The sequence below is a fragment of the Rhinolophus ferrumequinum genome (genome assembly GCF_004115265.2).
Source record: "Rhinolophus ferrumequinum isolate MPI-CBG mRhiFer1 chromosome 15 unlocalized genomic scaffold, mRhiFer1_v1.p scaffold_54_arrow_ctg1_1, whole genome shotgun sequence".
Taxonomy (NCBI): domain Eukaryota; kingdom Metazoa; phylum Chordata; class Mammalia; order Chiroptera; family Rhinolophidae; genus Rhinolophus; species Rhinolophus ferrumequinum.
In genome coordinates this window covers 17,365,128-17,392,987 of record NW_022680357.1, presented here as the reverse complement: position 1 = coordinate 17,392,987, position 27,860 = coordinate 17,365,128, and the positions used below count along the sequence as shown (strand labels likewise).

Here is a 27,860-nt window from a genome sequence, read left to right as displayed (position 1 = left end):
TCATTCTGTCCCCTCCACTGGGGCCAGGTCTGGGGTCAGGCCTCCTGGGATGACCCTGGAGGTCAGGACCAGAGGGAAACCCCCAGCGGCAGCAAGGGAGCTTGAGGCTAGATACAAAGAGGGACTTCCAGGTGAGTGGACGAGGTATTCACACTGGCGTCTCTACACCATCTCGTCACTCTTCAACAGAATAGAATGTACGTTTTAGGGTTGTGTGCAAATTAAATGGTTTAATCTGTGTAAAGCGCTGGGGAGAGTTCCTGGCATGATAAGCGAGCTATTCTTAGCACATGGCTCCATATAATAGTTAGTAACTGCGGTTAGTATATTATTGCCCCACTATTAATAGTGGGGGTGTTGAAAGGATCAAATGATGATGCAGACCCTTAGCACAGCACCTCACACTCACTCTTGGGGGACCCCTAGTGAGAGCACTGCAACCCGGGGCCTCCCCAAGGGCACGCCTGCTGAGTGGGGGCGAGAGGCGGGCAGCCCTGGGCCCTGGTGAGAACGCAGGGGCTGGACTCGCTCCACAGCCCCACGTGTCCCAAAGTCCACTGCACCACCGTGTGGTGACGAAAGCCCCGCAGAGCCAGCCTGCCGGGAGCAGCTCAGAGATCTGAGCCCTGGGCCGGGTACCGTGGACGGGCTCTGGGGTCACAGTGTCCCCACCTGGATGGAGTAGGTCGTGTTGTAGTCACTGTAGAGGTTTCGGATGGGGACGTCAGAGCCGTTCACGGTGCACCGGCTGTAGGGTTTGCCTTTGCGCTCCAGCTTGTCCTGTGTGCAGAGAGGGTGTTCGTGGGCGCCCCCCGTCACTCCCAGGAGGCCCCCTCTGCACCCACCTCCCATCATGCATGTGGGTCTCGGGTGCTGAAAGGGGCTGGAGGGCCGCAGGCCCCAGCAGGTGCCGGGTGGTCATCGGCCTCAGGGCATGGCCGCCCTGGTGGGGGTCCGGCCAGAAGGGAAGGCAGGCGTGGACCGTGAGGGAAGGCCGGGGTGGGGGAGGCCTGGATGCCCTCCTCTCGGGCCACGGAAGGTTGGTGCCGGGCAGGTGGGCGCCACCCTCATCCCCCTCAGCCCGCCCTGGCGCTGCGTCCGTACCACCAGCACCCCGATGGAGGTCTCCGTTCCAGACATGGCGTAGACGCCCTCATCCTTGACAAAGGGGTACGACCTCTGCTCGTGGAGCAGTAGCCGGGCGCCGGCCGTGGACGTGAGGAAGGGCACGTAGTCTTCCTGGCCTATGTCCAGGATCAGCTTCAGGCCTGTGGGGCAGGGGGGCCGAGCGCTGCCTGACTCACCCCCAGGCTGAGGGGACACTCACCACCCTCTTGTCCAGGCCCCGGGTACACTTGGGGGAAATCCAGTGTCATTGTCCTCTCCAAGGCCCCATCCTGGTCCAAGCCACCTCCGCCTGCTCCCGGGGCTCCTCTTGCCTCCCCGCTCCAAGATCTCTTTTCCACACGCAGGTAGATCCAGGGGAGCACACAGCACCCCCCGCCCGTGTGCTCCCACAGGTCCTTGCTCTCTCCATCCAATCCTTCTTAGCGCTCCTTCTTGCTGCTGGCCCTTTGGGAATTCTGTTCCCGCCCTCGCCCTTCACCTAGAAACTCCTGTTCTGCCTGTAGATCTCAGCCCCAGTGTCATCTCCTCCAGAAGCCTTCCTGGACTACCCAGACTAGGTCTCAGGGTCTCGGTTATATCCTCTCCCAGCTCTGCAGTTCTTCAAAGCACCTGCCTCACTCTTGTGATTCCTCTGTTATTGTCTGTCTTCCTTCCCCACTCGACTCTTCCCTCCCAGACCTGATATTTTGTGCACCCCAGGGCTGTGCCGGGGGCGTGGGTCCATACAGCTGGCGTTTATTGGGCATTTGCTCCAGCCGAGTGCTGGGCTAAGTGCTTTTCTGTACACAGTCTCACGGGTGCTCAGAAGAGGCAGATGAGGTAGGTATTGCTATCATCCCCGTTTCACAGATGAGGAAACCGAGGCACAGAGAGGTGACGGGACTTGTCTGAGGTCACCCAGCGAGGAAGCGGGGTCGAGGGGTTCTAACACAGATCCTCACCTGCTCCCCTGTAAAGCGAGGTGACTGGCACCTCTGATATGCAGTGTGGTGAAGGGTGGTCAGCCCACCCGTGTACCTCCAGACCAGCAGCCCTGATGGCTCCTCTCGGTGGCAACCCAAGAGCGGAGGGAGGATTTGCTCCTAGCTGTGCTGGCTCTCGGCCCGAAGGCCCCTGGCCTTTCCCTGAGACCGGTCTCCGCCAACGACCCTCCCACTTCCTTGCGTCCATCGGATCCTTCATCCTCTGTCTGCCCCTGCCATCCTCTCTCTCCGAGAGCTGCATAGCAACGAGGCTGAGTCAGGGCTCTGCCATGTGTCAGCAGGTGGTGTGGGTGAGTTATTAAAACTTCCTGGGACGCCCATCACGGGTTGGTGCCCGGTCTTGGGCCGGGCGGTTCTCCCGATTATGTCACAGTGACCGCATGACGGGCACACTGCATGGAGGCTACTGCAGGCCGCCGTCGCCTGGGCAAACTGAGGCTCCGAGAGCTTAAGTCTCGAGCTCAGCATCGCCCAGGGACTGAGGGTGGAACTGGGGTTTCACCTGAGCTCTTGACCACTAAGCAGTCCTGCTTCCGGGCCCTCGCTTTGCTCCTGGGCAAAATGGGGACACCTGCCGCTACCCCAGGGAGGTGGGCATGGGGCAAAGGGACGGCTGGGAAGGCACGGGGCCTGGCCTCCCTGCACACAGGACAGACTCCCCCAGGACTGCTCGTCCTCATGCTGGTCTCCCTCCAACCTGGGCCCTGCCCCTCAACGCCTGATGGCAGTTTGGTCTTTCAGCCCCGCATGGTGGGGAGTTGAAAGCCCCAGGAGGACCGAAGACTTACCGAACTCAACTCCGGGGTTGGCCGAAGGGAGTGCCTTCTCCTTCATGCCCCAGTTGAAGATGTAACAATTGCCGTAATCAGGAAGGAAGATGGACGTGAAGTTCCTGAAAGAAACAGCAGCAGCTGGAAGCAGGACCCACCCGGCCGGGGCCTCCCCGGCTGTCAGCTGTCCAGGGCTTGACAGCGGGGCCCTGCTCTTCGCTTATTGCTCAGACAGGTGAGCTACAGGTCCCCGCATCCATCCCCCTGCACCTGTGCACAAGCAGACTCCCTTGGGAAAGAGGAGGAGGGGGCCCCTGGGGTCGGGCCCAGGCTCTCTGGCTTAGCCAGGAATTATGAAAAAGAAGTTGCTTTGATGTTTTCATCTGTCTCATCTCCAGGGTCTTGTAAGCCACATCATGGGTTGAACGGTGGCCCCAAAAGATTTGTCCAGGTCCTAATGCCAGGGACCTGTGAAGTGACCTTCTTTGGAAAAACGGCGATGAAGGATCTTGAGATGAGATCAGCCTGGAGCACCCAGGTGACCCCTAAGTCCAGTCACAAGTGTCCTCACAAGAGACACAGGAGGAGAAGATACATGTGAGAACGAGACAGAGTGGAGTGATGCAGAACAAGCCGGGGGACGCCTGGAGCCCCAGAAGCAGGAGGAGGAGGAGGGAGCCTGGCCCTGCTACACCTCAGTGTCGCGCCTCTGGCCTCCTCTGTGAAAAAAGAAGTCCCTGTCATTTGAAGCCACCCTCTCCGGCAGAATCCAGAGCGGGTGGACTAGACAGCCTTGGGAACTCGGATAAAGAGGGGAGTGGACCGAGGTGGAGGATCAGGAGGGGTGTGAGTCAGGAGACAGTCCACGCAGAGGCCCAGGTCACACAGCAGCAAAACGAGGCATGAAAACGACCCTCTTGGGGGCCTGGCTTATGTCATGGAAGTGTTTCCTAAGGAAATAATCTAACAACAATGAGAAATGTTTCCATAAAGATGCTCCCAGAAGTAGAGAGACAGTATAATGTAGTTTCAGAGAATTCAGTTTAAAAAAAAAATTTTTTTTTTGGAATTGGAACTTTTCAAAATGAAAAGTTATGCAAGTGGAGAGAACGAAGCCTGCCACCAGCTTTAACAGTCGTCACCCCAGCCAGTCACATTTCACCTCCACCCGCTCTCCCTTCCAATTATTTTGAAGCAAATCTCAGACAGCATAATTTTATTTGTAAACGTTCCATACGTATCTCTAAAAGAAAGAACTCAAAAAGTCAGGCTACTACCAAGTTAAAAATAATTGGCAAAAATCTCTGCGTGTTATTAAATATTTAGTTGAAAGTTCCAGTTGTCTCATAAATGTCAATTTTGTTTTCACAAGTTATTTGCCTCATGATCCAAATGATAACACGTGATTGGCTAATATGTCTCTTAAGTCTCTCTTAATCCACATCTCCTTCCATCTGACTTTTTTTTGTTCTTGCAGTACAGCTGTGAAAAGGGAGCTCTGGTTTGACCCAGCTGATAATTGAAGAGGGAGTGACACAGTTAGAGAGGATACAAATTAGAACGCCACATAATACAAAATACAGGGTCATTTTGCTCCCTGGTGAGCGAGCGGCTTTGGGCAACATGTACCGGTGGTGACCAATCCAGCACAGACTGGTGAGCAATAGCCTCGCCAAAAACCAACCAAAACCAGAAACCAGCCCTGAAGAGGACGGGCATCTGTCTCTACCATTGACAACAAGTCCTGGAGACAGAAGTAGGTCTAGAGACACCACAGCAAGTCAACCTGCAGAATCCAGACCATAGGGAAGTCAACACCATAAATAACCCACGTTCTTCAGCAAATACATCGTGAGAGAGAGGAAAGGAGGCAACCTCTCGTTAAAAGGAACTCGAGTGAGAGATGGGTCACAATCACAGCGGGCGGACTGTAATCGGACCCTGATAGAAACAAGCAAACCAACGAAGAAGCAGCCCCTTTACCAGTGTGAGACGACAGGTAACGGATGACACTGAAGTCATCGCTACGTTTTCTCTCAGGTGGGATAAAGGGATGATGGTTCTGTTCACAGGAAAATGGCTTCCTGTTTTGCAGATACACCCTGACGTCTTTACAGGTGGCAGACAGAGGAGCAGGACCGGCTGCAGAATGGCACACGAGAGAGGGGTGAGCAGCACCCGCCGGGTCTGCGGGGGGGTGGGAGGGCCCTGGGAGGCCACCATGCTCTGTTCTGCCTGTGTGTGCACGTGCTCAGATCTCCATGAGAAACAGCTCCAAGTGTCTTTGGATGTTTTTATAGTCTTTTTCTTACTCTGTTAACAACAGGAAGGAATGGGCTCAGAGCATCCAAAGCACAGAAACGTCACTGCACGTGGGACTGTCCTCTGAGCCCTACATCCCGCAACAAACACTGACCGAGCACCCTTCATGGGCCAGGCATGGAACGTGCAGGCGTGTGTGCACGTTCTCTCATGTAAGCCTCCCAGGGACACCGTGAGGTCAGCGGCCGCATGTCCCTCCCTTCTCATCGGCTTCGGAAGCCGTTTCCTCAACCTTTTGTCTCACTGTCTGCGCTGGGAGGCTAAGGAGGGCCCAGGGCCGGCTGTGAAATCTGCTCTGGGAGCTGGTGTCCTCAGCAGTGAGAGGGAAAAGCAAGAAGAAACCACACGTGTTCACCCAGCAGCCATCTGTTAATAGGCAGACACTAGAGGCCGAGACCCAGTCCTGCCCTCGGGGCTGAGGGCCTCATGGAGGACACAGCCGGACAAGGCTCTCAATTCGCATGTGTCTCTGGCCCGGCCGCCTCTGGGCACCTCTCAGGCACCCACCCGGGTCCCAGCCACCAGCACAGGTACCCGGACCCCTGCAGGAGCCTGTTTCCACCCAGCTCCCTCCTGCAGGCGGTCAGGAAGGCTGCTTGTGTGAACCATGAATCAGACCCGGGCACGCCCCTGCTTAGAACCTTCCAGAGACACTCCAGGGAAACTCCAAGATGTTCCCCAGTTAAGGCGCTTGTGCCCACCGGCCGCGGTGCATGCCTGGGGTGTTCATTCTCTCTGAACAGCTCACCAAATAGGTACGGGGCTTCCCATCGCCCAGGTTGCATGTGCTCTGAGGTGTGTCCCGACCTGCCCACTACTCTGTCACTGCCCTGCTTGTTTCCTTGAAGTCACCTCCTGGATGGTACCTCTTACTCATACGAGTAGCTGCCACCAGTCAGAACGCAAGCCCAGAGAGGGCAGTGCCCGTCTGTCTTGAGGGAGAAAGGAGTCCGAGGCCGAAAGCCCAGGGCCTGGGGCCATCCAGCCCGTGGCTGTCACTGCGGAGTGAGCTGGTGAGCCTGGGGAGGTTCCTTCACCTCTCTGTGCCTTGTCACCCCACCGGTCACACCGGGGCATATTGGCATCCGCCCAAAAGGACGGGGTAAGGGTCGGATGCCAAGCACTGAGGTGCTGGCTGCCACCGCTCACGCTCTCCCCTCAGAGCCTGACACACAAGAGAGACAGTCAGTAAATATTTGTTAATATTGTGACTTAGAGCACGTGACCAGGCATCCACAGAGATAAGCATGGAGGAACGCGCCTCATTGGCCCTGGGTGGTGGGGAGGGTCAGGGAAGGTTTCTGGGCGCAGCTGAGGCCTGAGCTGGGGCTTCCAGGCTGAGTGACAGGCCGCGAGCTTAGGGAGTGGCGGGGGGGCGGGGGGGGGGGGCGGGCAGCACAGTCCAGGCCTGGAGGGGCGCGGGAGCTTTGGGCGGGCCCCGTGGCGTCTGCATCCTGTGTGGGCTCAGGGCTGTGGCCACAGGCCCTGTTCCACGGGACACGGTGTTCCCAACTTCCTGGGATGGTGCAGCCCAGGGGCGGGGGCTGCCCAGGGTGCGGTCCCCTCCTGCCCAGGGCTACACTCTTGGTCTGCAGTCCCCACCTGCCAACTATTTGCATGTTGATAAGACTCTTTACCCCGACAGGCTGCTCCCAGGACAGGCCGCCTCTGGCTCCAGAGGCAGGCGTTCCCTCCAAAACCTTTCCTGGGCCAGGGGCAGGCGTGCGGACAGAGACCAGCCAGCCTCCCAGGGGACCAGGGAACAGGGCATCCGAGCAGGAAGCAGTGTACCAGCAGCGCTGCCGTGTGGCAGGGGTTGGGCAGGCTCCCTGGGACAGAAACTAGCAGCTGCTGCCTGGCTTACGTAATAGAGGTAATAATAATAATAAATAGTTACCTGTGCCCACGTTCTGGTCCCCAAACACCACTGTCCAAGAAAAGGAACCAGAGCTCCTTGGAAAAATGGCTGATTCTAGGACGGAGGACCTCACCATGCCAGAAAGTAAGGAGTGCTCAAAAATAACAGACAAATGGATGGAGACAGGTCCACGGGAGTGGGCAAGCCCCAGTGGACGTCAAAGGGGTTCTGTAATAAAACTGACAGGTCCAGTGGCGGAATCTCCTCACAGGGTGATCTGATCGGGTCACCCCCCAGGCCTGTGACTGTTTAGTGAAAGGTTGGTCTTTGCCGTAAGCAGCCCTGTCCATTGTCCATGGTCAGCCGGGTTAGCAGCCTTTGAAATACCAGAGGGACCCTCTTTTCAGACCCCTCGGAAGACCACCTTCATGGAGCACACAGTCCTGTTAGCTGTCCTGTAATCCAGTCTCCACCTTGCTTTCTCCCACCTTCACGAAATCGTCCTCCACACGTCCCTTCCTTAATTCCTAGTGTAGAAAAGAAGCTGCGAAGTGTCACTCTTGGAGCATTTGAGATCTTGCTTCCTGGCATTGTGGTCAGGTTGGCTCACATAAACTGATAAAAATTCTCCATAGGGTTGGACATTCTTACGTCGACACTCCCAGTGGTCGAATTTGAGTAGAGAATAAATAGCGTGCTATTACTGGATTACAACCCAAATACACACGAGTCCGTACTGGTAGAAATAAAGGATTGAGCAAATAGAGGAGAGACAAACCCTCCTACAGAGGGTTCCAAATAGTATATGTTCCCCTCCGCAGGACACTGCTGCTGAGTCCCCCGCTCCCTCTGCCACCCCCACCCCAAGAGGGTCAGCTGGACCTGTGACTAGTCCTCCCGATACATACAGTCCATAGAAAGGGAAGGCGGTTCCCTCCCACGGGAGAAGCTGGCACACAGTCAAGGTCATGGGGGGTGTCACATGACTGACGTGTACCCCGATATGATGTGATGAGGACGTGTGCTCTTCTTCCCCCAAACCCATCCTCTCTACAGACCCACAGGGAGCCCTTTCTGTGAAACACCTGAGCCGTCCTCTGAAACTGTCACGGTCATCCAAACCAAGGAAGTCTGACAAGCTGCCACCGCCCAGGGGAGCCCCGGGAGACGCGATACCTCACTGCAGCGGGGTCTCCTGGATGGACTTCTGGAACAGGGTAAGGCCACCAGGGAGAGCCAGTGAAATCGGAACCAAGTGTTTAGTGAATGGTGATGTGCCAATGTCAGTTTCTCAGTTGTGACAAATCACCACAGGGAAACTCTGTGCGATCTCTGCAACTTGTCTGTACGCCTGAAATGATTCCACCACTAAAAAGTTGATTTTTAAAGTGCTCCTGTAATTCTGTGTGCCTCCAGGAAACGTGACCTAAGTCACCGAGGCCCAGAAAGGGATGGTGTGGACGGCAGGGCCCTCGCCCTGGTGCTCACCTGTAGCTGCAGGGCTCCGCCCCGAACAGGCAGGCCAGGATCAGCTGCTCGCCGGGGTAGCCCATCTTGACCAGCTCCAGGGGCGACACCTGCGAGAAGATGTTGGTGGCCTGCAGGGTGTACCACTCGGTCACGGCCTGGGTGGCGCTGGTGAAGTTCCGGAAGGTGCACACGGTCCCGTTGGCGGAGCACTGTGGGGGCCAAGAGGGGCTGCTCTGGGGGCGGGGGCTGCTGGCAGGGCCCCTGTCGCAACCCCCAAGTAGGGGCCCCAAGCACTGCCAGCCGCCTTCCCCTGGCTGCACTTTGGGCCTGGGCTACCCGCTGTGGCCCGTGGAGAACGTGCTCGGGCTGCACTCACACAGCTGCCTGGTGACAAGGACACGCGCACTGCCACCAGCCTCATGTGTGGCCTTACACACTCGTGCACACATACACAAGGCACATGTTCACACGTGTGCACACACGCCCACACATAACGCACACAATACGCACACACGCGCACAGACACGCCCACTTTCTGACACCACAACCACCTGATGTCTTGGTCACAGCACGTGCCCACACACCTGCATTCACACACGTGGCATCGCACTCACGCCCATGTGGCACATACACAGACAGGCACACTCGGACCTCTGACCCCGACTCCGTTCTGAGTCCCCTCCCAGGACGTGCAGAGGCAGCTCCCTGGAGGCCGCGTGGGCCATGAAGGACCCCAGACTCCGCCTCCGCCTCCGCCGGGGGAAGGACCTGGGGGTGGATGGCCCCAGCCTGAGCCACCACCAAGGGTGAGCGTCAGAATCGCCAGGGAGCCTCTTGCAATCCTGATTCCTGGGCCTGGGGCCCAAGCTGCCCATTCTGATCCTGCAGGACGGGGGCCGGGGATCTGTGCAATGACGGAGCCCCCAGGGCACCCCGAGGCACCCACAGTGAGGTGTGGCTTTGCTCTGGCATCCGCCGCGCCGCACCGCTGTGGCTTCCCGCCTGCCCGCGTTTATGCCCATCTTTTGATGATAAGACTGTAATTCCGCCTTCAGGAAACCACCCCTCCTCCCTCGCTCAGTCCACGTGGTCCGACAGGCTGACGTCACCCGCAGCTCCACGGCACATGACCCAGGACTGGCCAATCACAGGAGCCCATCCTCCAGCCCACAGTGATTGGTTTAGGGGTGAGCATGTGACCTGGTGATCAGTCCCAGGGCTTTTGCTGGGACCCCTGGGAAGGAGGAGCTGTGTTTTTGGGCAGAGGGCTGTGCTGGTGGGGTGCGGGTCTGGCATTGCCAGGGCCTCAACTGAGAGAAAAGCTGAACCACGAAGGAGAGAAACAGCCGTGATGACAGCTTTCGAATGCCTGGATCCCGCCACACCTGAACCCAACCCACCGCAGGACATCTCAGTATGTGAGTCAATGAATCCCCGGTCTAATGAAGCTAGTTTGAGTTGGGTCATTTGCATCCCTGAGTGTCTTGACGAACATACCAGCTAGTTCTATTTTTTAAAAAGCTTGGCAAAGACGCAAAGTGAGCGCTGGCTTCCAGCCTGCTTCTGCCCCAGCGGGACCCAGATTATGAAAGGAAAGAGCCCCCCTCTGCCTCCACTGCATCGGGCCCACTGCTTGACGTGTGCCCGGGCCCCACTTACTAGTCTCATGGCCACTTTGCACCCCTGGGCATTGCAGCCCCTTCTTAGGGCTGGGCTGCTGCCGGCTGAGCCGTTGTGATTGTCCGCAAAGAGGTCCAGGACCACTGGGTGGCGGGGGTTCCGCTCATCGATCAGGACCAGGGGCGTGTGGTTCCAGATGGTGAAATTCAGGCCCTTGGTTGCATTGGCACGGCTTGGCTCTGTCGCCACAATCCTCTCCAGGACGGCCTCCATCAGTTCATCCAGGTCCTTCAGCAAATGCCTGACTTTGGAATATCTGGGTGGGGGCGAGGACTGGTCAGCGGGGGCAAAGGGGCACCGAGAGGCAGAGCAGCTGCAGCCGGGGTCTCCTCTGACTCCAGCGTGGCTGTCACCACACGGGAGAAGAACACCCTGCCCAAGCACCCGCCCCTCTGTCCACCCACCTAGGCGTCCACGCGTCCACCCTCTCATCCACCCACCCACTCAGCCCCTCGTTCACCAAGTGTTTCATGAGCATCTACTGTGTGCCAGGCACTGTGTGAAGCAAAGAGGATATAACAGCAAACAAGACAGAGCAGGTCTGTTTCCTTACGAAGTTCACTTTCTAGTGAGGAAGAATCTATTTGCTCACAGGTACTTACTACTTATCACATGCCAGCTGCTAGGTGCTTCCTATGTCTGACTTTGTTTAACCTCTGCTGTGATTCTCTCCTCACCTCCCCATACAGATAAGGAAACTGAGGCCGTGGGAGTGGCTGTGATTTTTCCAGGTCCCCCCACTGATGAGGGGCAGATTTGAGCCTGGAACCTGGAGCAGGTGGGCTCCTGTGAGCGCACGGTGTGTGCCCGGGGGTTCTGCTGTCTCCCTCCCAGGATGGGGAGAGGAAGCGCAGGGAGAAGGGGCAGGTCTGTGGTCCCATGGCCCTAATTTTGCAGCAGTGATTTTGGGGCCAGGAGCCAGTTTCGGGGGGATGAGGAGGATGGGACTGTGGGGCAGGCTTTTAGTATCTGCTCTCAGCTCCTGGAGGCTCCCACGTTGGAAATGGCGGCCGGTCAGTCTGCAGACACGTGTCCGCACCGCCTGTCCCCGGAACAGTAAAGCAGCCCCGTGTGCCCACAGGGAGACAGGGCTTGTGGGTGTGGGGGCTGCTGTCGAGCTTGGTGGGTGCCAGTCCTGGCATGCCACTCAATGGCCCGGGGCAAGTGAGTCTCTCTGCGGCTCTGTTCTCTCCCCTACCAATGGGGAGGGGGAGGCGGGGGGTTTAAAACCTTTCCCCTGGAGGGCTGTTGGGAGGATTCGGTGAGGCGATGCTTGTACCCCGGGCAGTCCTGCTGTTCCTGTAATTATTAAGGGCTCTTTAGTCATGGCAAGGACCCACCCAAGCAGGCAGGGGACCTATTACCAGAAAGAAGGGACTTTCTGATGACCGGAAATGACATCAGGACATATGAATTCCCTTCTAGGCCCTCTTTTGGACAAGAATGTTCTCTGTGACTCAGCCACGCTGGTCCTTCTTTCAATTCCTTGAGTGCACCGAGCTCTCCCAGCGCAGGGCCTTTGCACGTGCTGCGTCCCTCACTTGGAGCCCTCTCTTCATCCTGCCTGGCTAACTTCTACTTGTTACTGGGGGCGTTTTTCTCTGGCTGACCCCCTGCCTCTCCTCAGCCCTGATGAGGTTGAGTCCCCTTGTGTGTCTGTCCCCTTCATAGGCCTTGCCGTCGAGTGGTTAAGCGGTGGCAGCTGTGGACTCAGATCAGGCCTGGCTGGCTTCCAGTCCCACAGTTTCCCCCTGGTTGTCTCTGGGTAAGTTCCTGACCTCTCTGAGCCTCCATTTCCTGACCTGTAAATTGGGGGCTACTACAGTACTACCCACCCCTAGGGTGATTGTGTGGATTAGAATGACATAAATTGACATAAATTACCCAAAGAACACTTAACACACTGCCTAGTATTTCGTAAGCCCTCGATGCATAATATATATATATATATCTATATATCTCATCACTTTATATTTAAGGGAAAAAGGATTAATGTTTGTTTTCTCTGGTAGGCTGTGAAGAGGGCAGGAACTTTGTTTTATTTACTGATGTATTCCCAGAGCGTGGAACAGTGACTGGCACATAGTAGGTGCTCAATAAATACGAATTGAATCAATAGCTGGGCACTGGGGTACCTGAAGGCAGGGAAGGCCAGATGCTGCTTTTTGAGGTTCTCTTTAAGCCTAGGAGGTTTGTGAATTTTGACTCTTACGTGTTGCCAAAGGGTAAAAGCGAAGAGGGTAAGGAAGAGAAAGAAGGGAAGGAAAGAAAAGGAATAGGGAGAGAAAGGAGGGAAGCAAGGGGAGTAAGAACAAGGAAAGGGAAAGAAAAGGGAAGGGAAGAAAGGGAAGCTGGAAGAAAGGGGACCAAACACAGAGAGAAACAGACCAGGACTCCTCCCCCTGCCTCCCCTGTATCCCCCCAGGCCGGTCCTGCGCCCCGGCGTCCACCTACTGGAAGGGGCTGGAGTTGCAGATGGTGACCGCGGGGAAGTACATGGCCTTGAAGCCCAGGGAGAGGGAGACGCTGACGTCCCAGCTCAGGTAGGTCCTGATGAAGACGCCCCACTGCCAGAAGACGAGGGAGGCGAAGAGCAGGGTGAGCACGAACCACGTGGCCTTCTTCTTGGGCCCCTCGCGGATAATGCGCTTGGGGCCGTGCGTGTTGGTGTTGTCGCAGTACCACACCAGCAGCTCCTGGTAGGTGTAGCCGGGCCCCTTCTGCAGCCGGTGCAGGCACTTCACAAGGTACTTCTTCACCTGCATCACCGTCCCTGCGGAGACACGGCGACGCTGCGTCAGATGTCCCAGTCGCGGCCAGGGCACCGCCTGGGGACCAGTGTGCCAGGGGCCAGCCCACACGGCCTCGTCGTCCCTCCCTCCCTCTTTTCTTCCCTCCTGCCGGCGATCACCCAACCAGCCCGCCAAAAAGCGTTTACTGAGTGCTTCCTGCATGCCAGGCATGGACTTAGTCCCTCTGGACTCAATGGGCAGAACAGTCGAGGTTTCTGCCCTCTGGGAATGCTCAGCCCAGCGGACAATTCACTTGAACTCTCCACCCCTCAGGTTCTCATCTGTAAAATCGCGACGGTTGCCTGTAATCTAATCGATAGGTTTGCCGAGGGGGTTACATTAGGTGACGCACAAAAGTGCTCAGCGTGGCAGCTGCCATTGTCCTAAGACATTAGCTGGTGACACGGGTTAAGGAAACAATCCGTCAAAAGCTCACGGTTCCTAAACAGGATGGATCAGAAGGAAACCTGTGGTGTGCGTTCCCCGGGCAGTAAGGGTGACGGTGACTCTTGTAGCTGTGAGGACGACAGAGGACTCTGCCACTTTGTGGAACAAATCGCTTTCTCACGGCTTCAGTGTCCTCCGGCTGGGGGTCCCTGAGGGCGCTTGTGAAGACGAACCAAGGTACTTGTCACGGAGCCTGGCACACGGTGGCTTCTCAGGAAGCACCTGTTTGCTCCTTCTTGTCCCTGGCTGCTGCAGCAGCACCCCGGCTCTATGCCTGGAGCCCCAGCTGGCCAAGCTCACCTCCTTCATGAGGTTCCTGAGGGCTGCAGTGACCCCGCCCTCCTCTGAGAGCCTCGCCTTCTGCCCCCCCCCCCCCCCCCCGTGGTGGGTAGGGAGGGGCCTGAGGTTCCTGCGGGCGAGTGGCCAGTCTCCGTCTCAGTTGGTGTGAGATACCAGGTCGAGGGGCTGCTCCCATGACCCCAGTTTGCACCACTGGGACTCAATTCTGTTTCTTTATGCTGGAATAACTGAGGAAGAGACTCCCTTTTAACTAAGGCAACGAAGCTGGTGGTATTTGGCACGACAAATGGGGAGACTGCCCGGGAAGAAAGCCAAAGCAGAGGAGTCACAAGATGGAGAGAGACAAGTGTGACATCCTTTGAACCCCTGGATCCAGCTATTCCTGAAGCCATTTATTCCTGGACTCATCAGATATGGGAGCCAACACATTTTCTTTCATACTTCATGCTGATCCAAATGGGGCGTCTGCCATGTGCAACCATTAGAATCGTAACAAAAAAGACATTCACCTCATTCTACCCAGTGTCATTGTCACCGTAATAACCAGTGCGAGAGAAACATCAAAGAACTACGCGTTCCAGGCACTGCAAGGGGCTTCTAATGTCATTTCATTCTTATACAATATTATCCACAACTTGGAAAGAGCTGGGGCTTTGTCCGTCCTGTATAGTCCAGTTCCCCAAGGTCTGGACTTGCACTTCAGGCTCCAATAAATAGCTGTGGGAGACAAGACTTCTCCGGTGTCCACATTTTCCCACTCTCATGGAATCATTCTGATTCACTCGAGGAGGAAATCGCAGCTTAGTCCAAGCAGGTCCTTACCACCATTTTAACAGCCCCGACAACCTCCCCATTTAACAGCGAGGCCTGGGGCTCAGAGCCTCAGCAGACAACAGTGTCTAGTTAGAAATAACAACCTTCTGTTTCCCCTGGCATTATTTTCAGGCAGGACCTGCTAATTATGTCAAGAGATACTAGCTTTTACTTTAGTTCTTAAACCCACTTACGAGAAAGAGAGAGAGAGAGAGAGAGAGAGAGAGAGAAAAGAAAGAGAAGAAAAGTATTCAGTAACAACAGTATCGCAGGCAGCAAAAACTGTGGCGATGACAAGCAAATTACAGAGGTTTGTTGAGTCCTGGCTTATCTTCTAACCATCGTTTGGCCTTTTGGGACGTTAGCCAAGTAAGAACCCATAAATGCTACAAAGGATTCTATGTCAGATTGCATCCCCACGGTGATAGATGGTCTGTGTTTGGAATGTATACACAGCTGGTGTGGAAAAGTTTAAATCTGTTTACAGCTCAAACCAACCCACGCAGGCCAAGTGGAGACGGAGCCCTTAACATGGACGCAGGAAGCATGGTCACCGCCAGGCTTTGGAAAGTCACACATGGCTGCCTACGTCTCGGCCCTTAACTCATGGCAAACGTTTCTGAGAGCAAGTTCGAAAACAATTAATGTCATGTACACCTGTTTCTGTTAAGAGAAAACATCCACTCACTTTCAGAGACAAAATTTCCCTGAGATTTGACTCAGTCTCGTGGTGGCAGGCTAACTGGCAACCCAGCACGTGTCTCTGCTATTATTTTGATACATGACATGTAAATACTATTCATAAGGTCAATTTGTCTGAACCTTCTGAATGAGACGTTGCAAAAAGAGGACCCAGGGGCTGTATTGGGTTTGCACAAGCTTTTTTTTTTTTTTTCTTTTCTTTAGCACAGTATTTTTTTTATAATTCCCTTTTTAACATAACAGCTTTACTGAGATAAATATAATTCACGTACCATAGAACGGCTCTGTTTAAAGTGTAGAATTCAGTGGATTTTAGTATATTCAGAATTATTCACTGATTTAGTACACTCAGCACAATAAATTTTAAAACATTTTCATTGTCCCCCCAAAAGAAACCCTGTACCCATCAGCCGTCACTCCCCCACCCTCCCCCACCCCGAGACAACTATTCAGCTACTTTCTGTCTCTATAGATTTACCTGTTCTAGACATTTCATATACATGGAACCATACGTTATGCGCTCTTTTGTGACTGGTTTTCTTTCAACTAACATAATGTTTTCAAGATTCATTCACGTTGTACCGTGTGTTAGTACTTCATTTCTTGTCACAGCCAAATAACATCCCATACAGTGGACATTTATTTATCCAGTCATCAGCTGGTGGATATCTGGCTATTATGAATCATACTACTATGAACATATGTGTACACGTTTTCGTGTGGATATGGTTTCATTTCTCTTGGGTACACACCTAGGAGTGGAATACCCACTGGACCATATGGTCATTCTATGTTTAAGCCATTTGAGACCTGCTAGACTGTTTTCCAAAGTGGCTGCGCCATTTTACCTCCCCAGCAGCAGTGTGTGAGGGTTTCCATTTATCTACATTCTCTTCCAACACTTATTATTACCCATTAAAAAAAAATGATTGCAGCCACCCTAGTGGGTGTGACGTGGTATCTTATTCTGGTTTTGATTTTGCATTTTCCTGATGACTAATGCTGTTAAAATCTTTTCATGTGTTATTGGCCAATATATCTTCTTTGGAGAACTATCAGATCCTTTGCTCATATTTTAATTGGGTTATTTGTCTTTTTATTACTATGTAGTAAGAGTCACTTACTACTATATTGTTCTATCTAAGCTCCTTATCAGACGTAGGAGTTGCCAAAATGTTCTCCTAGTCTGTGGGTATTGTTTCGCTTTCTTGATGGTGTCCTTTGAAGCACAGAACTTTTTAATTTTGATGATCTCTAATGTGTCTATATTTCTTTTGCTGCTTGCGCTTCAGTACACTAGCTAAGAATCCATTCTCTAAAGCCAAGGTCATAAAGAGTGATTCCTATGATTTAGTCTAAGAGTTTTATAATTTTAGCTCTTATATTTAGGTCTTTGATCCAGTTTGAATTAATTTTTGTATGTGACGGGAGGGAGGGGTTCAACTTCATTCTTTTGCATGTGGCTGTCCGTTTGTCCCAACACCAAGACTATTCTTTCCCCATTTCCCCTTGGTACCCTTAGTGGTTTTTTAAAAAACATTACTTAAATTCAAGAAAACTTAAATAAATGGGGAGCTATACCATCTTGTTGGGTCAACAGATTCAATATTGTTAAGATATGAATTAACCCCAAATTAAGCTTTGGAGTTAATTCAATCTCAGTCAACATCTCAGCAGACTATTTGCAAACGTCAACAAATTGATTCTAAACTTTACACGGAAAAGTAAAAGAACTAAAGTAGAAAAAAAAACACCTTGAAAAAGAAGAACAAAGTTGAAGGACATATACTATCTGAATCCAGATTTACTATAAGGCGCAGTAACCAAACAGTGTGATATTGGTGCAATGAGAGACATACTGACCAATGGAATAGAGAGTCCAGAATTAGACCCTCAAATGTGCCCCGGTAATTCAATGGAGAAAGGATAGTCTTTTCAACAAAAGAGGCTGGAACAAATGGATGTCCATATTTAAAACAAAAACACAAAACTGAATTTCAATCCCTCCCCCACACTACATACAAAAATTAACTTGAAAGGGATCAGAGACCTACACACGAGAGCTAAAACTATAGAACATCCAGAAGAAGTATAGGAGAAAATGTATGCGATCTCCTATCAGAGATCTTTGTGATAGGGCACTAAATCATGAATCACAAAAGAAAAGAATCTTATAAGCTGTACTTCATTAAAATTCAAATAGCCTCTTCAAAAGACACTGTTAAGAAAACGAAATAGCAAACCATTGGGAGAAAGTACTTGTAATATGTCTGATAAAGAACGTGCATGCAGAATCTATAGAGAATTCGTAGAACTCAATAACAAGACAAACAAACCAACAACCAATGGGCCAGAAATTTGAAAAGACATTTCATAAAAGATGATATGCGAACGAGCCAATAAGCCCGTGAGGAGATACTTCACCTCTTTAGTCACTGGGAAATGCAAATCAAAGCCACAGTGAGATGCCACCTCCCACCCGCTGGGACTTGAGCTCCGAGGGTCAGTGAGGACGTGAAGCCATGAGAACTCTCCTCGTGACCGGTCGGAATGCAAAATGGTACAGTCACTTTGGAAAGCACTTGGGCGGTTTCTCAGCAAGTTACATGGACTCTCATCACCTGACCTAGAAATTCCCCTTCTGTTTCTCCAAGAGAACTGACAACATGTTCACACGAAGACTTTCCCGTACCCTTTTATAGAAGCCTTATTCAGTAATAAGTCCAAACTGGAAACAAGCCAAATGTCCACCAACAGGTGAATAAATAAACAAATTGGGGCCTCGCCCTACAATGGAATAGCCTTCAGCAATAAGGAGGAACTGGCTATTGATAAGGCACAACCACATGGATGGATATAAGAACATTACCGTTGCGTGAAGAAGCCAAAAGAGTGCATACTATATAATTCCATGTATAGGAGGCCCTAGAAGAGAACTATTAATCTATAGAGACAGAAAACAGATCAACGAGTCCCAGAACAGTGAACCGACTAGAAAGATACACAGGGGAACCTTTTGGAGGTGATGAAACTATTCTCCATGTTGAGTGGAGATGGTGGTTAATTGGGTGAGTATACGTTTGTAAAAACTCATCAAACCCTGTGCTTACAGTAGTGGAGGCATTTTATTGTCTATCAGTGATGTCTCAATAAAAGTTTTAACAAAAATTTAAATCCACTGCCATTTCAAAATAGTGGAGATTGTCTTCGTCTTTTGAAAAATCACGAAGGCCCGACAGGTGTCCTCACATGGCAGCTTTCAGCAAAACTGGCTAGCAGCTGTTCCCTGAGGGGGAGCGTGTGTTCCCAGCTCACCCCAATTCTCCCCAATCTCTATTTTCTTATACCTAGCCCATGTTACTCATTTTTTTTTTTTAATATCCTGCTTTGGCATATGTGGACATCTGACTCTGTGACCCCTGTAAATAAATTGTAGGTTAGGCGCTTTCATTAAAATCCCCTGTACTTATTTTTGCATCCAAACCTCAATTATCCAAGGTTAGCAGGGAATAAGCATTCCGGGTAGCTGGATTTTTATAGTTAATTGAAGGTTCACCTGAAAATGGGTTTGACTCTGGTTATTGAAAACTCTTTCATATGTCTGCCTCTGCTAGGGCAGCCCCAGAACAGGGCTGGCTGTTCCCGAGGCCTCACCAAGGTGAGAAGCGTAGATGGGGTTCCCTGTCCCAGGCTAGAGAAACTTTAGGGGAGCGGTTAGATTCTCTCCAGCGCCCAGCACATCCACTGGACGTCATTTCTATTTGTAAATACAAATATTACGTGCATTGCAGACCCAGACTTCGGTCTCTACATTCCGTTCTCTATATACCAGGGCTTCGTAGAAAAATGACCACTTTCTGTGCAGGAAACGTACAAGATGAGTCTCGTCACACCAAAAAGCCAAGGAAGCCGCCAGAGGCTACTGAGGTCACACAGAAGGACTATTCGAAGGGGTTCTCACTGGCAAAGATGGGACAATTGGAGCAGCTTGGGAAAAAAACAAAAAACAACTGCAATGCATCGACACACATTAAATGCAAAGAAGCCCATGAGTTCATCCTAATACGGGGACTGGGGAAGGAAAACCTGGATGCTGCTGATGGATAAGTGTCATTCCTAGCTGGGTCCCACGCGGCTGTTTTAGCTCCATTTGGGGCACAAGAAGCCGTTACATTGTGTGAACTCCTTAATTTTCTGCAAGAGCCCGCAATTTTCAACTCGAACTCCAGCCCAACGCCTGTTTTCAGACCGCCCTTGGGCTAAGAATGGTTTTTGCATTTTGAAAGGGTTGCAAAAAGAAAAAGACGACGTGACAGAGGCACGTGCGGCCTGAGAAGACGTGACGGGGCCTTCCACGGCCCGCAAAGCCTGAACTCTTCTTAACTCGGGCCCTTGACACACAAAGTGCGTCGACACCCGATCTACGCGTCCTGTGTGTTCGCATTAAATAAAAAGAAATCTTTCAAATGGGTATTGATACCACTCTTTGGAAGTTTGATTTTGTTATTTCCCCACCGAGTCCCTCCTAATGGAATGTTTCCCAAACAGCCGCCGTCTGCTTACCACCTTCACACACTTCGCTAAATGCCTACTTGAATCGTCCTCTCACCGACACTCTCCATGACACCTGACCTCTTGCACGCGCTCTGGTGGGTATTGGGGACATCTGCAGGGGAACAATGGCACTGGCTGTCCCCTCTGCTTGCGTATATGCCTCATTCTCCCAAGGCTGGGTTCACCATCACCTTTAGATCTTCCCGTAAACTCAGTGTGACTAGTGCAGGCAAGAAGGAAGCGGCTCCCTCCACAGCCTTCCACAGGCCACCAAATGCCCCACGTCAGGGACCAGAAGTGACTTACATTCCGGTGTGGAGCAGACAGGACAGGGCTTGGGAGGGAAGCCCCAGGGGGGGCCTGGCTGTGCTGTTTCCTGTAAAGTGGGAATAATAGTACTGTGTCTTCTAGGCGGTTGTCCGGATTCAGTGAGAGATGCGAGGGAAACACTGCATGCTGGCCGCACAGGTAAGCCTGGATGAACAGTGAGTGCTATTGTTCTTATCATTATTTCACGCAAGGAGAATTATTCAAAATGACCCTGAGTCTTCACTCTGGGTTGTTGGGACTGTCATTTGTGGGGCAATGGCCAGCAAGAGAAGTGGCACTCACGCTCTGCTCCTTGTGGAACTGAGTCTTTCTCCGGCAAGGGGTCCCCAAGGCCCCCAATGGCTGGCAACTGGCTTTCCCAGACAGTTCCTGGAAACGCTGCATGTAAACCCAGCCTGCCTGGCACCCCAGCCGTGTATGCAGCCCAGGGCTGCTGGCCACTGATAGGACCACTTTCTACACTTGTCCCATCTGAAGGGAGACCCAGCGGCTGGGATGGGAGTCCCTCCCCAGGAATGGAGCCCTTTCTACCCCAGGAGGTGTCCCTCATGCTTCTCTGTGGGGAGCCTGGGACATCAAAAGCATCGTTGTGCTGCTGGCTCTGGCCTTGCAGGTTTCCCTATGAAGCCCTTTCTATAACCCACACCTCCCGGTGGTCTAGCTGCCTCCTGCTTCTCTGCACGGCTAGTCCAGCCCACAGGAGGCAATTGGTGAGGCAGAGCCCATACCTGGAAGACAAACCCCCTTCCTCCTGGGCTAATTCTAAGCTACCCTGGGAGAGAAGTGGCCTGGGCTCCCGTGGGGGGCTGCTGCGTGCAGCTGGGGGGCAGGAGACCTCACCCCATGTTCTTCCCTCCCTGTACCTTCTTTAAAACCCCAAGACACCTAGTAATGACTCAGGTGCCAGCACTCTCCCTTGGTCCTCAGGCAAAATGAAACCATCTTTCCTGAAAGGCTGATTACGACACGAACTTGGTAATCTGGGGGTGTTGGGAAAGGAAGAAAACCCGTTAGGCCAAAGTCGCAAGCACTGACTTTTCGGCTGGAAGGCTAAGACCAGCGCGATCACCCTGACAGGAGCCAGCGTGGGACAGAGCGTGTGGGGCAGACACCCGCCGCCATCTTCACCCCAGCCCTAAGCCAGGCTCCGTCCTGTCACCTGCCAGCTGGAAGCAGCCCTGCTGTGCCAGTCGGGCTGGTCCTGGATGAAAGATGAGTAATGGTGTCAGGTGAGTGCCTGGTGGTGCCGGTGGTGGAAAACTGGCCACACATTGCAGGGAACATGTACCAGGAGCCTGGGAAAACCTGACCTGGTCTCTAGACATAAAGCCGTCATTGGCCCCCGCCGTGCCCTCCCCTCCCCATTGCTCAGTGCTCAGCACACCACACACCTTTGCCCCTCACCCCTCGGGCACTACCCAGAAGCAGGTGGCAGGATCTGAAAGAGAGAGCATTTGGGAGGAAACGTACGCTCTGTCAACCCTTCCTTTGCAGTGGGCTGACATTCCTGGTGCAAATGAGGCTTCTGTGGCCCCAAGAAAGACTTCACCTGGTTTCTTTGCTACCCATCGGGGGACCGGAAGGACTGTCCAGGTTGTACCTGTTCAGGTTGGAGGCTGGGGGATGGGAGCTGCAGGCCAGCCTGTGGCCCACATGCCCAGTCGTGGGCCCCCAGGGTCTGCATCCACATGGAAGGGTGCCGTTTTCTAATTCACTTGAAGGCACCATCTGGGCTAGCAGGGGCGGTTCTGTCAAGAATCAGTCCTGTCAAGCAACCTTTGGCTGGGCTGGGCCATATTTTCAAAAGAGTCTCCTGTCCCTTGGCTGGAATGTGGGGATGAATTTCCTTCCATAAGGGAAAAAAATGCAGTAAAGATAGAGTTTGCAGGAAGGGCTTCCCCAGGACTCCCTGGGTGCTGAGCCAAGCTTTGGGCTTGAATCCCGCTGTGCTGTGCAACCTCGGGCAAGCCAGACAGTGTCTCTGTGCCTCCATTCCCTCATCTGAACACTGGGGACAATACGACACCTACCTTGGTGGGTGTTTGGAACAATGCCTGATTCATTAGCTCTTACTAGCTGTCTCAAGGGCCTATGCAAGTAAATAAAAAGGACGGTTTTCCAAGTACAAAAAAGAACACCGCAGCATTTAAAATGAACAGAACAGTTCAACAAACACCTGTAACACGACGCCAACCAGACAAATGCCACGCAGCTCGGGTGGTGAGACGCACCTGCTATAGGAACTCATTTTTGATAGTGAGAATTATAAAGGTCACAAAAGGAAATGACCCAAGGATGAGGAACCTCCGTCCGCACTCTCCTTGAACTTGGGTACATCCTGAAGGCACAGACCGGGGGACCCCCTTCTTGGTGAGAATCCATCACCTATCCTATTTCCCCGAAAATAAGACCTAGCCGGACCATCAGCTCTGATGCATCTTTTGGAGCAAAAGTTAATGTGTGGCCTGGTCTTATTTTACTGTAAGATCGGGTTTTATCTAACATCATATAAGACCGGGTCTTATATTAATTTTTGCTCCAAAAGACGCATTAGAGCTGATGGTCCGGCTAGGTCTTATTTTCGGGGAAACACGGTACTTCCTAAGAGTCACTTTTACCAGCTCCAGCCAAGAGCTGAGAGTCAAAAGCCTAGAACCCTTTTATTGGTTGAGAGACTGACACGTCCACAGTGGTGGGCTGGCCCCCTGGGGCCCATTCCTAGGCCAACACGATAATCCAGAGTCGAAAGGAAATCTCAGATGCACAGACCCACTTTTAAATCTCACTTCAAAAATAAATATTCACGTTCTGGAGTGGGTGGCGAAACCAAGGCCCACAGTTCAGAGCTTTGCTACAATGTTGCAGGACAGGACTTCCAGGTTTTAGGAGCTCAGCTCACGCACCTTTGCCGACTGCTGGTTTCCAGTACTTTCTGGATCCTTGATCCAGCTCACACTGGAAGGGTGAAGAAGCTCCAAGAAGCTGCCTCTGAAGCCAGAGGCCTCTTGTAGCAAAGGCAGGTCAGGGGTGGAAGTGACGATGGCCGGCCACCTGGCTTTGTGTTCTCGGGAACTAACTTTTGATACACAAGGCACGACCTTGAATGCTTCCTTCGTGATTTGGGCTGCAACTGGGTACCAATTATATTCTCATTGACTCAATATCTTTCTTTACGTTGACTCATGCTTGTTTTTGCTTCCATACCTCGTTAAGCTTTGTCCTAAGCAAGAATGTCCACAAAATCATAGGCTTGATGGTACTAATTATATATGTTTTCTAATACAACATAAATAATGACTCGTGAGATCAAAGACATTTGTCAGCCCACCATCTACAAACCACCTGCACACGCCACGCTGCACAGGGAGACAGACCGAGCCACGGCCTTGTCTCTTGAACTCACCAGAGGAGATAAAACACGTCTCCACTTGTCACTCTAGGCCAACCTGCCGTAGGGACCCCTCGGCCTCCAGCTGCCGTGCATGGCGGAATTCTTACAGAACCCGTTCTGTGGGTTTTTCCGTTGGTCTACGATTAAATCAGCCTCCATCCCAGGAGTAGCCTGACATATGTCCACCACCCCAGCCCAAAGACCCTGAACTCCAAGACTTCAGACGAGGCCATAGCGGCCAGAAAAACACTTTCTTTTTGAATGGCCTTTTAAAGAAGAAACAAGCATGCTTCTGGCCATTGGCCAACGCTCCAAGCCTTGGGACCTGTCTTGTCATGAGGCCAGAGTGCTCCTGGCTTGTCCTTGTTCGCTGGTGGCCAAGTACCACAGGTGGATTAGAAAGGTGACCACACCTTGTGACGATGAAACCCTCACTGCCTGGCTTCCCGGCATGGATACTGATGTACACGGCAAAAAAAACTAAACGCACACACAAAGCAGAAGTGTGCGACAAACAGGCACGTGGTGACAGAGCAGGGAGCCGTGAAGAAGGGTGGTGAATTGTTTTCGTTTTAAAAAAAATATGGGTCTATACGTATCTATGTGCATAGGGGGAAAATTAGATGGGATTAGCCAGGATGTTTATAGTGATTTTCTCTGGGAGGAAGGATCTGTGGTTACTTTTTAAAAAAGTGTTTTCTGTTTATCTGTTTTGTAACTTTCCCACAGTGAACATACATTGCTTGTGTGATAACAGAAAATAATGAGAAAGGGTTTTTATTTTTATAGCAACATGGAAGAAAGCTTATGATAGAATGTTACTTCGTAAAAGTGAGATTCTAGCTATTATAGATAGAAAAATGGATTGTCAGGAAAATGGTTATTAGAGCAGGGGGAATCGTAGAAGAGCTTTTTGTGAAATTGCAGGCTTCTTAGAATTTAGGTGCGACTCTGGGGTGAGGGACAAGTGGAATGCTGGGTTGGTTGGGGGTGAATGCTGGTGTTGGCAGAACAGGATGAGGGGGCCTGTGAGAGAACTTCAGATCGGATGTTACACTTCAGCTGTGTTCTAGTATATGTCACTGCTTTTCAAAACTGGGTTACTTTTACAGTAGGAAAATCTGCCTGGGGTTCCAGGCAGCCCAACAATTCTTGCCACAGTTCTGGCAGGGGGACCTGTCTCTCCTCTCGGGGACAGAGTGAGCCAAAGATGGATTTGAGGAGGTGCCAGCTTCAGAACGTGTATTTCCTGGATGGCTCCTGTTTTCCAGCCCCTGTTGACAGAGGCTTGAGGCTGTTCGCTTCCTTATTGCCGAGGACTCAGGGACACTAGGCTTTAGCCCGCGTGGTCACAGTTGCATGGGAAACACCTCACCCACCAGGCCCGACGCCAGGAGCTGTGCCACGGTGTCCCGATGGGCAGACGACCGGCAGATGTCCACGGTGAGCACACAAGCCCACGGACGGCACTGCCCCTACCCAGCCGTGCAAGTGGCCACTTGCCCGGGGTGGGTGGTGTGTGTTGACAGCCGGCGGGGAAGAATGTGGCCAGTTTCATTTGCTCCCTCCCCGCCTCCGTGCCAAGGCTGGAGGCACCTTGGAGCAGAGACGATCTGCCCAGCCGTGGAAGGTGCCAGGGGTGTGGAGAGTAGACGTGGAGGAGGAGGTGGTTATTCCTCTGGGAATAGAATGCAGTGTTCCTGACGAGAGTCAGAAAAATAAGGTCAACCTGGTAATATCATATAGTAGGTCCAGCTGGAGGGCCTCTCTCTGTTTTCCACTGGGAGACACGAATGAGTGTATTGCTACTGAAAATGTGAGCTTTGGAGCTAGACAGACTTGGGTGGGGTCTTGGACCCACCACGTCACCCCTCAGTTGTCTCATCTGTAGACGAAGCTACGCTGGCATTGGCACCTCCCTCCCTGGGCCTTTCTTCCCAAGGAGGATGAAAACGAGATAATGCATGCCAAGCTTTTGGCACAGCGCTGAGTAAGTGTCGGCTATTATTATCATTATTGGGGAAAGAAAGGGGAAAGCATGTAGGTGGCCACTAAGTTTACATACTTACCTGCAAGGCCGCTTTAGAAAGCACAGGTGCCGGAAGGGGAGTTTCCCAGCTCTATAAATGAATGCTTTGGGTTTTTGGATGGCACTTCCCGGAGGCTCAGCTATCACCACGCATCACACTCCCCTCAGAAACTTTCAGTGGTTCCCGGTATCTGCAGAACAAAGGCCAAACCCTTAGCTGGCCTTCGAGACGCCTTACAGTGTGGCCCCAACCTGCATGTCTTCTTTTATCCCCCGCACTTCCCTTCAAAATGGGGTAGTGTGTAAGAACTTGGGTTCAAATCCCAGCTCTGACGCTTACTTGCTGTGTGACCTCGTGGAATTGACTTACCATCTCTGTGCCCTGGTTTACCCTTCTGTAAAAGGAGAGGGAATAGTAGCTGCTTCATTTCCCAGTCCCTGCTGAAAAGAAGTCGTCTTCCCACCCACCCCCCCGTAGCCCCTTAATATCTCCCGTGGACCAACCCCTCCTCATCTACCTGCCCTCACCTGCCTCGTACCCTGGTTGTTTATGTCCCTCTCTAATCTCTCCTTAGACAGTACTTGAGCTTGCAACTTGCACACAGAAGGTGCTCAATAAGTATGTCTGGGCTTCAGGGCTGGAGGCGGGGTTGCCATTCAGCTGGAATTCCTTGGTGTGGTTACCAGGATTGATTATGGCTGGAAACCTGTCCAGTTGGTAGGCGCCTTTCGCCTAAACATTCCGTGTGTGTAGGGGTGATGTGGGATAGGGGAGAAGAAAGCCACCTGGTCTCCTTCTAGTCCCCTGCCAGTTGGAGCTGAACGGTGTCCCCCCACAGTTCCTATGTGGAAGGCTAACCCCCAGGACCTCAGAACGGGACTGTATTTGGAGATACAGCATTTAAAGAAGTGAGGAAGTTAAGATGGGCCGGTCGGGTGGGCCCTGATCCAATACGACCGGTGTCCCTATGCGAAGAGGACATTGGACCCCCAAAGAGACACCAGGGAAGTGCTCTCTAAGGAGAGAGGCCTCAGGAGAACCGGCCCTGCAGACACCTTCACCTTGGACTTCTGATGACCTTCAGAACTGTGAGAACACAAATTTTTGTTGTTTCAGCTGCCCTGTCTGTGGTATTTTGTTATAGCAGCCCGAGCCGACTAATGAAAGCTGTGACAAGGAACCAGTAGGCCTGAGGGGAGGCGGGAGGGCTCCCTGGTGAGTCTAGAATTGGGCAGATGATCGCAAGGCCACCCCCCACCCCTCAGGGTAGGACTGGTTTCTGCTCCGGGGTGAACCTGTTCTTTTATTCACCAACTAATCGGTTCCATGCCCTTCCGTGGACACACTCCCTTATTTTACCACCTGCCTCTGAAGTCCTTCCTTATTTCTAGGTTGAAGTCACTAATGCATGGCACCATAAACCTGTTCCAATGACGATATTCTCCTTAGGCAGAGACAGAGCCAGTGGCGGAACCTTGGGTCCTGAAAGCCTTGCGTTAGAATAACACCCCACATTCCGCACTGTGGTCTTGAGGGCCCCTGAGGCCAGGCCGCTGTGCCCTCCAGACTCACCTCCTGCCCTCTCCCTTCCTCCCTTCTGCTCCTCCAACAAGCCCTGGTCATTCCACCGCGGGTGCTTTGCACTTCTTGTTCCTGTGCATGCCCCCTGGTCACTGGTCCCCAGCAGCCGCTCCAGCTTCCCTGGCCAGGCATCAGGGTCACTCGGCGAGCTCTCCATACACACACGCACACACACACACACACACACAGGCGCACACACACATGCCAGGGCCCTCCCCGCAGCCCCTCTGACTCCACAGGTCGAGGCGGGTCTGGCATCTGTATCTGGATTTTCAACTTCCCACGAGCAGCCTTGAGGACCATCACCCTAGCTCACGGAGCTGGCCACTTCTCTGAGGCCTCAGCTCCAACGCCACCTTGCAGAGGCCCACCGTGCCCCCCAAGGCCCCAGAGCACCCTGGCCCCCAGCCCTACTTATTTCCACCGTGGACCTGACACCATCGAGACTATCTCATCTGCTCCTTTGTTTCCTCCACGAGAGTCTTCAGCTCCCCGCGGGTGTGCGCCAGCCCCCCTCATTCCCAGCTTTGCCCCTTTCTCTGTCCAACACAGAAGCCGCTATGCATGTGTGACAACTACTCAGCCTTGGGGACACCTCTTGGCGGTCTGAGAAGTGCTCTCAGTGGAAGCAAAATCCAGGTTTTGAAGAAATCGGATAAAAAACAGACGTAAAGTATCAATATTTTGCGAGATGAGAAGAGTTCCACAG

At 52.5% G+C, this 27,860-nt stretch overlaps 1 protein-coding gene and 2 long non-coding RNA genes across 5 annotated transcripts in view; 2 read left to right on the top strand and 1 right to left on the bottom strand.

The window, feature by feature from the left end:
* SCNN1B (sodium channel epithelial 1 subunit beta) overlaps positions 1-27,860 on the bottom strand; it is a 46,522-nt gene that overhangs the window by 5,174 nt on the left and 13,488 nt on the right. Inside the window, exons 2-8 of one of the 3 annotated variants that reach the window (XM_033102059.1) lie at positions 25,610-25,760; positions 12,666-12,984; positions 10,191-10,467; positions 8,550-8,740; positions 2,900-3,003; positions 1,105-1,268; positions 673-780 (exon numbers count right to left, since the gene is read on the bottom strand). In XM_033102059.1, the coding sequence (XP_032957950.1) occupies positions 673-780; positions 1,105-1,268; positions 2,900-3,003; positions 8,550-8,740; positions 10,191-10,467; positions 12,666-12,976 (1,155 nt within the window). In that variant the 5' untranslated portion in view covers positions 12,977-12,984; positions 25,610-25,760. Of the gene's footprint in view, positions 1-672; positions 781-1,104; positions 1,269-2,899; positions 3,004-8,549; positions 8,741-10,190; positions 10,468-12,665; positions 12,985-17,689; positions 17,821-25,609; positions 25,761-27,860 lie in introns of those variants that run through there. The other 2 variants (XM_033102061.1, XM_033102060.1) reach the window with 2 other exon arrangements.
* On the top strand, positions 4,584-5,389 carry LOC117019846 (uncharacterized). The gene is made up of 3 exons (XR_004422576.1): positions 4,584-4,880; positions 4,977-5,048; positions 5,208-5,389. It is a non-coding gene; the product is annotated as an uncharacterized LOC117019846 (long non-coding RNA).
* LOC117019845 (uncharacterized) lies at positions 9,775-22,510 on the top strand. Its single transcript, XR_004422575.1, has 6 exons — positions 9,775-9,949; positions 11,883-11,976; positions 12,637-12,754; positions 20,231-20,287; positions 21,077-21,378; positions 21,644-22,510. It is a non-coding gene; the product is annotated as an uncharacterized LOC117019845 (long non-coding RNA).